We start from the raw sequence: 13,317 nt of genomic DNA on the forward strand, positions 1-13,317 counted from the left end.
TAAGGTAGTGCTCCAGCAACAAGCTTGGAGAGCACTGCTGTAGAGTCCAGTGTTTTTATGTAGGAAAACACCTGGGGAGGTTCAACGTACGACACAAAACAGATTATAGACACCAGAGTTATGAGACAACACCAATAAGTTCCTTTTGATGTTTATTGTACAGACAACAGCATCCTTTGGAAAAAACCTGGAAGACAAGAAATTTGAATATCAGAAAACAAGTTTCTTACTCACAGCGAACACATTTCCAATGTTTAGTTTGAGATCCAATGTTTTAATGTTCTCCAGCACTGAGCAAAACTTGAACTGAGCATCTAAAAAAAAACATTTAAAAAATTCATTTATTTCAGTAACTGGATGGGAAAACATCCTCGAAGTGCCAGTAGTTCAATGTGGTTTCAGACAAATTGGCTTAATTTTTCAGACTGGTTTCACCAGAGTCGATAAGATGGGGAAAAAAGTTCAGCATCATTAACCACATTGTGTAAAAACAGAAACTGGACACTTAGGGACTTGAAAAAAGATAAACAATTAACATAAACCATTCAGATGGTTATGGGTTTGTTCTCGATCACAGCACCGGCATAAAGCCGAGAAGGCAGTGGTCACCAACCTTCACAGCACAAGAACCGATTCATCTAGTCAAGATCTGGGACTGAAAAGTGAATAAAGATGAAAACAAAATCCTAAAACACCCGTCGGACATCAGCCGTATGCCCCAATAATCTTTCCTTCGTCCCAAAGTGTGCCCGTGTTCACTTCCCCTCCTCACTCGAAAGGAAAAATGGCTGTTGAAATGGAAACTCCAACCCATAGCCTCCAATCCAACCCATAGCCTCCAATCCAATGCTTATATAATTGTGGAAAGAATTGATCGAATACCAGGTCATCATGTAAAAGTGACAACTGATCCTAGATCAGCACACCTACTCTGACACACACATCCCCAGAAGTACAACGTCCCAAATGGCACTCCAATTCCCCATACAGTGAACTACTTATGGGTTGAACTAGTACACTACATAAGGAATAGGGTATCACTTGGGATACAAACCTACAGGTTTCCCATCTCACCAAACTCAGTCCTTGGGACTCCCAACGTGTGAACATTTTGGGTGTTAGCCCCGAAAATACAAAGCTTATTTTTTATTTGAATCAGCTGTGTAGCGCTATGGGGGCTGGGTTCCCCGAGGACCGAGTGTTGGAAACGCTGCCTTAAAAAAAAAATCTTGAGTCACCTCTAGTTCATCCTCCTGACGAGTCTGTTGATCTGGTCCTCCCTGTTTCCAGCGTCTCCTCCCTCCACAAAGTGAGTCGTCTTCTTGTTCATGCCGCCGCGGGGTGTGGACAGTTTGAAGGGCCACAGGAAGTTGTTGGCAGGCTTGAAGTTCTTCCCGACTGTGTAGATCTCATGGATCAGGTCTTCCACACAGATGATGCTGTATTTACCTGAGGGACAAGGACAGAGTGGAGTGAGTGAGGACAGAGTGAGGACAGAGTGAGGACAGAGTGAGGACAGAGTGAGGACAGAGTGAGGACAGAGTGAGGACAGAGTGTGTTTAAAAGGGCAATCTGCAATTCAAAGAGCTGAGGGATGACAACACAAAAAACTCAAATTGATGAAGACATATGGAAGGACCGACCTTTTCCTTTCGAGTGAGGAGATTATCCATTTAGTCACATTCCGTGCCCCCGGAAAGTATTCAGACCCCTTCGACTTGTTCCACATTTTGTTACATTACAGCCTTATTATAAAATGGATTAAAAACAATTTTTTTTTTTGTGTAGATTGCTGAGGGAAAAAAAGATGTAATCAATTTTAGAATAAGGCTGTAAAGTAACAAAATAAGGAAATGTCAAGAGGTCTGAATACTTTCCAAATGCAGTGTATTTGGCAGATGTTATTGTAGAGAAAAGCTAACAGGTTTGTGTACAGTAATGGGAACTCCATGTCCCAAATCACGAAATGCGGTCGCCTATTCTGCCATTTCAGATCGCAGTCGTTTTCTCAATGTGGTTTCAGACAAATTGGCTTATTTTTTTCAGACTGGATTCACCAGAGTCGATAAGATGGGGAAAAAAGGTTGAGCATCATTAACCACGTTGTGACGTTTGAAACGACAGGACAATCATTACAGTGCAGATTTGTCCCATCAAAAAAGGGATCGTCTTTAACTATCTAGTCTATGTTAAGAGTAGATGTGGGGAAAAGGTTTTGACTTCCAACATTATGAAGGGATTCAGTCCCATATAAGTAAATGCGTACCCAGGGCCTTCTCGACCAGGGCGTTGTCCGTGAGGGCGATGCGCTGCTTGGTCATCCTGCCATGGCCACGCTTGTAGATCAGCTCGCGAACAGACTTCAGGTTGGGGTACCTACGAAACAAGAGCAGGAAAATACTGCTCTTAATAATAATAAATAATAATAATAACAATAACTGTGGAACAGCATTGCAGGTAGCGTAGTCGCAACGAAACAGTGAGAACTACTACACCCAACCAAAACAATGCATTTGGTTCATTTCATACTGGGCACGTCTTTAGTAATATCAATGTGGTTTCAGACAAATTGGCTTATTTTTTCAGACTGGATTCACCAGAGTCGATAAGATGGGGAAAAAAGTTGAGCATCATTAACCACATTGTGTAAAAATACCAGACAATCACTGCAGCAGAATTCAGGTTGTACCACTACCTTAAATCAATGCCAAGTAAAGTAACACAAAACCACAAATGTCCAATAAAACAGGGCTGTCCACATCAAAGCAGGGGTGTATTCATTAGTGCAAACCTGTTTGCAACATGAAAAGTTCTACTACGAAAACGAGCATTTCTTGTTGGCCAATTCAGGTTAGTCTCTTCCCTACATCGGATCGTTGGCTTCCTAGTGAATACACCGTGGTAGTGATGTCAGTCTTACCCCCAAGCGATGTAGGGCTCGGCGATCCTCAACATGTTGATGGAAGCCTTGTTCAGTTTGACGAACACTCCGTTGAAGATCTGACGCAGACGCATGAGCTGGAGGACCTTGCGCACCTTGGGGCTGACACCGTTGATACTAAGGTGGGGGCAGAAAGAGAAGAGTCGAGGGGTACGGTGTTAGTTATGTTCAGCACAACATCAATTGTCTTAATTTTCCAGTTGGCTTTTAGTTTATATTCAATGTGGTTTCAGACAAATTGGCTTATTTTTTCAGACTGGTTTCACCAGAGTCGATAAGATGGGGAAAAAAGTTCAGCATCATTAACCACATCGTGTAGAAGTTCGAATGACAGGAAGAAGACATTGTCACCAGCAATACCATGTAACAAATAAAATCAATGTCCAGGTAACGGCTTAAATACATCCATGTTTTACCCAGCACCTGAGTAACGGTGTACGAGACATGGAAATCGGACAAAAAAAACAGGGATAAAATACACATTTAGCAGCCTAATCCAAGGAAACATACCCCCTGATCCTGATGACGAAGGCCAACTTGGGCTCAGCTGGGACGTAGAAGTTCCCGACCTTGCGGGCTGTCCGCCCCATGCGGATCTCACGTCGGTACATCTCCCTGTACTCCTTGTGGTACTTCTCAGCCCTCTTGTAGATCAGTTTCCTGGTCACCTTACGAGTCTGGGGATATAAAGCATCAACTATGATTTAGAGCAGAACATCACAGCTGGGTAACACCTCTAGTTAATTAACTTCACAGTATGAACAAAAACATATTGGACTGGCCACCCCACATAGCCTGGTTCCTTCTAGGTTTCTTCCTAGGTTTTGGCCTTTCTAGGGAGTTTTTCCTAGCCACCGTGCTTCTACACCTGCAGTGCTTGCTGTTTGGGGTTTTAGGCTGGGTTTCTGTACAGCACTTTGAGATATCAGCTGACGAAGGACTATATAAATAAATTTGATTTGATATTTTTTTGCGGTTTGTAGGGCCCACCACTGTACATAAGGATGCAATGTTTAAAACTGATCAAATACATTTTATTTGTCACATCAAATACGAGGAGGAGACCTTACAGTGGAATGTTTATCTACAAGCTGTTAACCAACAATGCAGTTATAGCCGGCAATGATTATTTAGGACATTTCTATGTGGTTTCAGACAAATTGGCTTATTTTTCAGACTGGTTTCACCAGAGTCGATAAGATGGGGAAAAAAGTTGAGCATCATTAACCACGTTGTAGTTATACGGTTTGAATGACAGTGGGTGGATATTACACCCCCACCCACAACCAGACAGTTCTAAGCAGTACGTCAACCGCACTTAAGGGGAGATTATATGCATTGCAAAATTAAATATGGAAGCCTGCTAGAAAGGTTAGTACTTTGGTTAGTTCAAACTTACTTTTTTTTCGGCAAGCATCTTCTTGATGCGCATGGTCTTCATGGTGGCGAAGGCCTTCCGCCTTTTCAAAAGGCTCTCAGGGACCGCCGGAACCTTCTTTCTGCAACAGATGCGACACTTTGTTTAGAGTAAGGGAAAAAATTGTTTAAGATGGAAGTGACTGACTGAGGAATAGTAATTTAACGGACCAAACATTGTTGCGAAACTGGCCTGTTAGTTTCGCCCGGCGAAGACAGACGCAAAGTCTACTTTGTGATATTGTGGAGCTCAAACAACGAAATACTCAGAAAATATACTATGTACCTCATTGGCAATATGCAAGTAATACTACGAGACACGCATCGCATAGAAGTAAAAACATGTGCAAATCGATTCGCAAGACGGGCATGTTTCTGACCGCATCCAGTCCCGAGTCAACAAAATCAACAAAAATATCGTAAAGTAAAAAACGCCACTCCACACTACCGACACGACAAATATGTTCTATAGATGACGATAACGAACTAAATGTCAAATAACGTTGGATATTTGTGAAATTAGTAGATGGACATAGATTCTTGCAGAGCAGAAATCACTTACTCTGCGTCCGCCATTGTGTCCACCGAGAAAGAGACTTTCTTTCATGCGCATGCGTGAGTTAAAAGCTTGAAGGACCCCAGTCGCTGTCTATTAAACTGCCTGAGAAGAATGTACTTTTGCAGCTAATCTCGCAGTGTCTACCCTCCAGTGACGATTTTAGCACGTAAATCTTGGTGGGGCAAACTCAACATGAGAAACGGTGCACACGAACTGTTAGGGCCTTCATTTATTTTATTTTTTTATTTAACCTTTATTTAACTAGGCAAGTTAGTTAAGAACAAATTCTTATTTACATTGACGGTCTACCGAAATGCAAAAGGCCTCCTGTGGGGGCTAGGATTAAAAATATAAGTCAATAAAATAAAAATATAGGACAAAACACACATCATGACAAGAGAGACAACACAACACTACATAAAGAGAGACCTAAAGACGACAACATAGCATGGCAGCAACACATGACAACACAGCATGGTAGCAACACAACATGACAATAACATGGCAGAAGCACAAATCAGGGTACAAACATTAATGGGCACAGACAACAGCACAAAGGTCAAGAAGGTAAAGACAACAATACATCACGCAAAGCAGCCACAACTGTCAGCAAGAGTGATCGAGTCTTTGAAGGAAGAGATTGAGATAAAAACTGTCCAGTTTGAGTGTTTGTTGCAGCTTGTTCCAGTCGCTAGCTGCAGCGAACTGAAAAGAGGAGCGACCCAGGGATGTGTGTGCTTTGGGGACCTTTAACAGAATGTGACTGGCAGAAGGGGTGTTGTATGTGGAGGATGAGGGCTGCAGTAGATATCTCAGATAGGGGAGAGTGAGGCCTAAGAGGGTTTCAGAAATAGTCTAGATTTAACTTTAGCCTGCAGCTTTGATATGTGCTTAGAGAAGGATCTAAGCCATACTCCCAAGTACTTGTATGAGGTGACTACCTCAAGCTCTAAACCCTCAGAGGTAGTAATCACACCGGTGGGGAGAGGGGCATTCTTCTTACCAAACCACATGACCTTTGTTTTGGAGGTGTTCAGAACAAGGTTAAGGGTAGAGAAAGCTTGTTGGACAGTAAAGAAAGCTTTGTTGTAGAGCTTTTAACACAACATCTGGGGACATAAAGCTGCCCCAAACGTAACTGCTATTCATGTGTAATTACATGATTCTGACATTCAAAAACTTGGTATATTTGGAAAGAATTCATCTCTGAGATTATGAGGAAATTATCAGAAGATAGATAGGAGTTACACACTGTAGTTAAAAATACACAAGATCAAGCACACACAAAAATAAATAAAACATGTATTTGATTTTGAAAGTCATCTTTCATTGAGAAGCTATAAGTGAATTATTGATGACTAGAGCTGGAAACACATCAGATGGCAACATGTGAACAACATCAGAAAGAAAAAAAGGGATTGATAGACCTAACAACTAGAAATGGGAAGATATTTTAGTAAGTGGTGTCAGGTGTGGTCATGGGATGTTTCCAAGTGTTCCTAAACCTCTCCAAAGTGGCAAATGTCTGTAAATTAGATCATTCCAGTGCTATTACATATTTGCAAACCCTAAATGCTATTTGTTCAGTATTAAAACACAATTTCAACCACATCAACCTCATTCAAACATTGTGGTGGTGTTATTGGGAATCCAGGGTACATTCAAGTGTCCTTTCAGCCTCTCCAAAGTGTCTGAATGTGGTAATTGCACTGTTTTTGCACACTGTGCCTAAAATGTATTGTTCACTATAAAAACTAAATTTCTACAACACCAATCTCTCTCAAACATTGTGGTGGTGTTGGGAGACATACAGGGGATATCCAAGTGTTTTTTCAACCTCTCTAAAGTGCATGAACATTTAGCCATAGACATATCTAATGTATCTAATCAAAAACTAAGCTGTTTACAAAAACAACATAAAAGCTACAGATATACAGTACCAGTCAAACGTTTGGACACACCAACTCATTCAAGGGTTTTTCTTTATTTTTTAAAACTATTTTCTACATTGTAGAATAATATTTAATTAAAACATCAAAACTATGAAATAACACATATGTATTCCTGTCGTAAGCATAAAAGTGTTAAACAAATCCAAAAATATTTTATATTTGAGATTCTTCGAAGTAGCCACCCTTTGCCTCGATGACATCTTTGCACACACTTTGCATTCTCTCAACCAGCTTCATGAGGTAATCAACTGGAATGCATTTCCAACAGTCTTGAAGGAGTTCCCACATACGCTGAGCACTTGTTGGCTGCTTTTCCTTCACTCTGCAGTCCAACTCATCCCAAACCATCTCAATTGGGTTGAGGTCAGGTGATTGTGGAGCCAGGTCATCTGATGCAGCACTCCATCACTCTCCTTGGACAAATAGCCCTTACACAGCCTCGAGGTGTGTTTTGGGTCATTGTCCTGTCGAAACACAAATTATATATTTTTTATTTTTTTTCAATTTCACCTTTATTTAACCAGGTAGGCAAGTTGAGAACAAGTTCTCATTTACAATTGTGACCTGGCCAAGATAAAGCAAAGCAGTTCGACACATACAACGACACAGTTACACATGGAGTAAAACAAACATATAGTCAATAATACAGTATAAACAAGTCTATATACAATGTGAGCAAATGAGGTGAGATAAGGGAGGTAAAGGCAAAAAAAGGCCATGGTGGCAAAGTAAATACAATATAGCAAGTAAAACACTGGAATGGTAGATTTGCAATGGAAGAATGTGCAAAGTAGAAATACAAATAATGGGGTGCAAAGGAGCAAAATAAATAAATAATTACAGTAGAGAAAGAGGTAGTTGTTTGGGCTAAATTATAGGTGGGCTATGTACAGGTGCAATAATCTGTGAGCTGCTCTGACAGTGAGGGAGATAAGTGTTTCCAGTTTCAGATATTTTTTGTAGTTCTTTCCAGTCATTGGCAGCAGAGAACTGGAAGGAGAGGCGGCCAAAGAAATAATTGGTTTTGGGGGTGACTAGAGAGATATACCTGCTGGAGCGCATGCTACAGGTGGGTGATGCTATGGTGACCAGCGAGCTGAGATAAGGGGGGACTTGTCTGGTAAACATTGTTTGAGATGTATGCAACTAGTACATCACTAATTGTGTGTCATTAACCTTGTAAAGCATAACATGCTCATATTATCACATTATCCAAATATACAACCATGGGGAAAAAAACGGTTTAATTTTATCCTTTATTTAACTAGGCAAGACGGTTAATTAAGAACAAATGCTTATTTACAATGACTGCCTAACCCGGCCAAACCGCATCCCGGATGGCGCTGGGCCAATTGTGTGCCACCCTATGGGACTCCCAATCACGGCCGGATGTGATACAGCCTGGAATCAAACCAGGGTCTGTAGTGACACCTCTAGCACTGAGATGCAGTGCCCTTAGACCGCTGTGATACAGCCTGGAATCAAACCATGGTCTGTAGTGATGCCTCTAGCACTGAGATGCAGTGCCTTAGACCGCTGTGATACAGCCTGGAATCTAACCAGGGTCTGTAGTGACGCCTCTAGCACTGAGATGCAGTGCTTTAGACCGCTGTGATACAGTCTGGAATCAAACCAGGGTCTGTAGTGACGCCTCTAGCACTGAGATGCAGTGCTTTAGACCGCTGTGATACAGTCTGGAATCAAACCAGGGTCTGTAGTGACGCCTCTAGCACTGAGATGCAGAGCCTTAGACGGCTGCGCCACTCAGGAGCCCATTTATATTACAGTGAACTTGGAGGGATTTTAATGAATGCATTCATTCATGCAGACATGTGGCTAAATGTTCAACCATCCATTTTTACTGTGTTAATATTGAATTAGAATCCCTCAAAGTTCACTCTAATAGAACAGAATAATCATCTTCCCCCATTATGGAGCTGGCATAATATGGACATCGCATGGTAAACAATGACCATCACACTGGATTCATGATTCATGATCCACTAGCTGCATATATATATATATATATATATAACAACAAAAAACTTACACATTTGTCCAGTTCTTTTTTTCTTCTTTTCTTTGTTTTTTACATCATATAACATCTTTAAAAAATAATAATTAAAGATAAAGAATGTGTGGATAGATCGCCCCCCCCAAATGTAGTTATTTAATTATTTTTTTGTACTGCAGTAATCAATATCAATGTAGTAGTAACAATCCATCACATAAACAATCAATCACTGTACCCCACACATAAAATAAAAATTTACGATTTGGTATAATTTTGATTACGGAATATTAAAAATGAGTGTGCTTCAAACTGTTTCGAATGATTTCTCTGTCAGTGCGTTTGAGTGTGTCCATTTTCCGATCAGAAAACAATCAATACCGTAAAGTGTATTCGCGCAGAAAAAAAATCAGGAGGACCCTGAAGAGCGGATGGCTTGACCGCGTTTTGCGAGTGTTTGGCTCACTTGACCGCAGTCAATTTGTGATGGGTGTTCTTTGTTCTCACCCTCAGTCATAGAACAATAATGAACGGATTGGCAATATTTTGGCACCGTCAACTTGTAGAAGGAAAGTTTAAACCACCTACATATACGCACATGCACTAAACATTTAGTATTCGAAACTCAAATAATTTCCCAACACATTTTTCTATAATCCTACAGGCTATTTATCATTCTCCATATCTTATATCCCAATGCATCCACATTACGCATGCCCACCATGGCATTGGGCAGCTGCTATTTTGCTGCGTATTTCAAGTGCACTCGAAAACAGATATTTATCTTATTTCAGTCTGGGAGCTAGCGAGCTACAGAGCCTTCAGAAAGTATTCAAAACCCTTGACTTTTTCCACATTTTCTTGTGTTACGGCTTTAAATGATTTAAATGTAGATTGTGTGTCACTGATCTACGCACAATAGTCCATAATGTCAAAGTGGAATTTTGTTTGTAGAAATGTAAATATATATATATATATATATATAAAAAAATGAAAAGCTCAAATGTCTTGAGTCAATAAGTAATGCGCCCACTTTGTTTTGGCCTAAATGAGTATGAGTGTTGAAGTGGCCCCTGGCGACCTGTAAGGAATTTAAAAAAATGTTTACTTTTACTACTGATACTTACGTGTATTTCAAACCAAATACATCCAGACTTTTACTCAAGTAATATTTTACTGGGTGACTTTCACTTAAGTCATTTTCTATTTCTTTAATTTTACTCAAATAATGACAATTGGGTAGTTTTTCCACCACTATATATACAGTGGGGAGAACAAGTATTTGATACACTGGCGATTTTGCAGGTTTTCCTACTTACAAAGCATGTAGAGGTCTGTAATTTTTTATCATAGGTACACTTCAACTGTGAGAGACGGAATATAAAACAAAAATCCAGAAAATCACATGGTATGATTTTTAAGTAATTCATTTGCATTTTATTGCATGACATAAGTATTTGATCACCTACCAACCAGTAAGGATTCCGGCTCTCACAGACCTGTTAGTTTTTCTTTAAGAAGCCCTCCTGTTCTCCACTCATTACCTGTATTAACTGTACCTGTTGGAACTCGTTACCCGTATAAAAGACACCTGTCCACACACTCAATCAAACAGACTCCAGAGATTCCGTCTCTCACGGTTGAAGTGTACCTATGATAAAAAATTACAGACCTCTACGTGCTTTGTAAGTAGGAAAACCTGCAAAATCGGCAGTGTATCAAATACTTGTTCTCCCCACTGTATATTTGGGCTTTGTCCCGTCGTTGTTATGACATACTTTATTTTGGGTGGAAAAATAAAACCCAAGATCATTTTTCTTCAAGTAGCCAAACAACAAAACTAGGCTACTTAAATTGGGAAAATGGCCCGAAGCCTGTACAGTGGTGTTCAAATGTAGGCCGATGTCAGAAGGTGAGTGTAGCTGGTGCATGAAGTCAGGAGCAGGAGAGAAAAATGAGTGAGCAACGTATTTTACTAAAAAAATAAAGGCACAAGGTAAACAAATACACTTGACCAATAACCAACGGTAAATATTACTCACGGGTGAACACAGCACCCGTCGGAAAACCAGACGTCAGGAACCGAACTGAACATAGAAATAAACACGCACAACAAACACGGGGGAAACAGAGGGGTAAATACATGAACATGTAATTGGATAATGAAAACCAGGTGTGTAGAAAACAAAGACAAAACAAATGGAAAATGAAAGATGGATCAGCGATGGCTAGAAGACCGGTGACGTCGACCGTCGAACGTCGCCCCGAACAAGGAGAGGGACCGACCTCGGCGGAAGTCATGACAACCAAGTTGTTTTTGTTCTCCTTAAAATTATCACAAATAATTGCATCACAGGCTACATCTTTGAAAAACAGAAGTCTTTTATATTATTTTTTAATTTTTTACCCAGATCAGAGTATTGCATCGTAAGTTACATCTTTGAAAAACAGATTCATTTTATTTTAATTTTAAAGTGGATTTCTGTTTTCTCATTGAAAAGTGTTTCTTGTTCTTTTGGCCTTCGTCAGAGTTTGTAAACTAAAGACTAAACCATCTTTTGATTTCTGAATGTGTCGGCTCCGGGGACACAGGATATGATGTCATGTTAAGTGAAATGACATTTATTGGATATTTCAAACTTTTTTAACAAATCAAAAACTGAAAAATTGGGCGTGCAAAATTACTTGTGGAACCAGGTAATGAGACAAGACAATGGAGAACAGAGGGCACATATATAACATACTACTCAGGGGGAACCAGGTGTCCGTAATGAGACAAGACAGTCTGGGGTGGCGATAATGAATCCAGTTCAGTGACGCCTAGAAGGCCCCCATACCTACTCAGCCAATCAGGAGCCTCTACCACGATGCAGACCTCCAGAGCTGGTGAACGGAATGAGCAGCAGGACCTGGGGGATCCGTGACATTAATACAATTGGAAATTAGCAGGTAGGTTGAAAATAATATAATAATAATAATAAAATTATAATAATAAAATGATATATATATATCTATATATCTATATATATATATATATATATATATATATATATATATCTATATATATATATATATATATATATATATATATATATATATATATATAAATGTAAAAGAAAATTGACCAATAGAAGTACTGTATATAGAGGTGGTTTGGAATGTCCACATGAACCCCCCCCGCCCCCCCCCCCCGAATTGCCCGACGCAATTGCACCCTTTTAAATGTATCTTTGAAGTTTCGCTGTGTTTCTGAGATTTGACAGTACAACAAAAAGGTTACATTACCGAAACATTCATTTTTTTTCCCCCATACAAAAAAAACATTGAGGGCAACCAATCGCATGGCGCTACAGAGGGTGGTGCGAACAGCCCAGCACACCGCTGGGGAATGAGCTCCCGGCCATCCAGGACCTCTATACCAGGCGGCGTGAAAGGAAAGGCCCGGAAGATCATGAAAGACTCCAGCCTTCCATGCCACAGACTGTTCTCTCTGCTTTTTGCACGGAAAGTGCTACCCGGAGCGTCAAGTCTGACACCAACAGACTCCTGAACAGCTTCTACCCCCAAGTCATAAGACTGCTAAATAGATAACAAAATGGCTACACAGACTATCTGCATTGACATTTCTATACATTTACACTTACATACAATCAATGTATAAACTGCTGCTACTCCGTTGATTATATATCCTGATGCATAGTCACGTTTTGCCTTTACAGATCTACCCCTACTCCTCCAGTATCCCTGCTCATTGTAAATATAGTATTGACACTGACCCTGGTACTGTCCCTATATATAAATACTGACCCTATATATAACTACTGACCCTGTATATAACTACTGTCCCTGTATATAACTACTGACCCTGTATATAACTACTGACCCTGTATATAACTACTGACCCTGTATATAACTACTGTCCCTGTATATAACTACTGTCCCTGTATATAACTACTGACCCTGTATATAACTACTGACCCTGTATATAACTACTGACCCTGTATATAACTACTGAACCTGTATATAACTACTGACCCTGTATATAACTACTGACCCTGGAACTGTCCCTGTATATAACTACTGACCCTGTATATAACTACTGACCCTGTATATAACTACTGACCCTGTATATAGCTACTGACCCTGGAACTGACCCTGTATATAACTACTGACCCTGTATATAGCTACTGACCCTGGAACTGTCCCTGTATATAACTACTGACCCTGTATATAACTACTGACCCTGTATATAACTACTGACCCTGTATATAGCTACTGACCCTGGAACCCTGTATATAACTACTGACCCTGTATATAACTACTGACCCTGTATATAACTACTGACCCTGTATATAGCTACTGACCCTGTATATAGCTACTGACCCTGTAAATAACTACTGACCCTGTATATAACTACTGACCCTGTATATAGCTACTG

At 40.2% G+C, this 13,317-nt stretch overlaps 1 protein-coding gene, 4 non-coding genes and 1 pseudogene across 5 annotated transcripts; all 6 read right to left on the reverse strand.

The window, feature by feature from the left end:
- Positions 1–135: 135 nt before the first annotated feature.
- On the reverse strand, positions 136–5,067 carry LOC112227613 (60S ribosomal protein L7). The gene is made up of 7 exons (XM_024392406.2): positions 4,920–5,067; positions 4,341–4,440; positions 3,452–3,618; positions 2,921–3,058; positions 2,267–2,376; positions 1,239–1,449; positions 136–187 (listed from the first exon to the last, which is right to left on the reverse strand). The coding sequence occupies exons 1-6, from the start codon at positions 4,931–4,933 to the stop codon at positions 1,241–1,243; spliced, it is 738 nt and encodes a 245-aa protein (XP_024248174.1). The 5' UTR covers positions 4,934–5,067; the 3' UTR covers positions 136–187; positions 1,239–1,240.
- On the reverse strand, positions 390–482 carry LOC112228072. Its single transcript, XR_002949969.1, has one exon. It is a non-coding gene; the product is annotated as a small nucleolar SNORD12/SNORD106 (small nucleolar RNA).
- Positions 2,011–2,105, reverse strand: LOC112228074 (annotated as a pseudogene).
- On the reverse strand, positions 2,552–2,644 carry LOC112228071. The gene has a single exon (XR_002949968.1). It is a non-coding gene; the product is annotated as a small nucleolar SNORD12/SNORD106 (small nucleolar RNA).
- Positions 3,162–3,254, reverse strand: LOC112228073. Its single transcript, XR_002949970.1, has one exon. It is a non-coding gene; the product is annotated as a small nucleolar SNORD12/SNORD106 (small nucleolar RNA).
- LOC112228075 lies at positions 4,084–4,175 on the reverse strand. Its single transcript, XR_002949971.1, has one exon. It is a non-coding gene; the product is annotated as a small nucleolar SNORD12/SNORD106 (small nucleolar RNA).
- Positions 5,068–13,317: the final 8,250 nt, after the last annotated feature.

Source organism: Oncorhynchus tshawytscha, linkage group LG29 (genome assembly GCF_018296145.1).
Source record: "Oncorhynchus tshawytscha isolate Ot180627B linkage group LG29, Otsh_v2.0, whole genome shotgun sequence".
In the NCBI taxonomy this organism is placed as follows: domain Eukaryota; kingdom Metazoa; phylum Chordata; class Actinopteri; order Salmoniformes; family Salmonidae; genus Oncorhynchus; species Oncorhynchus tshawytscha.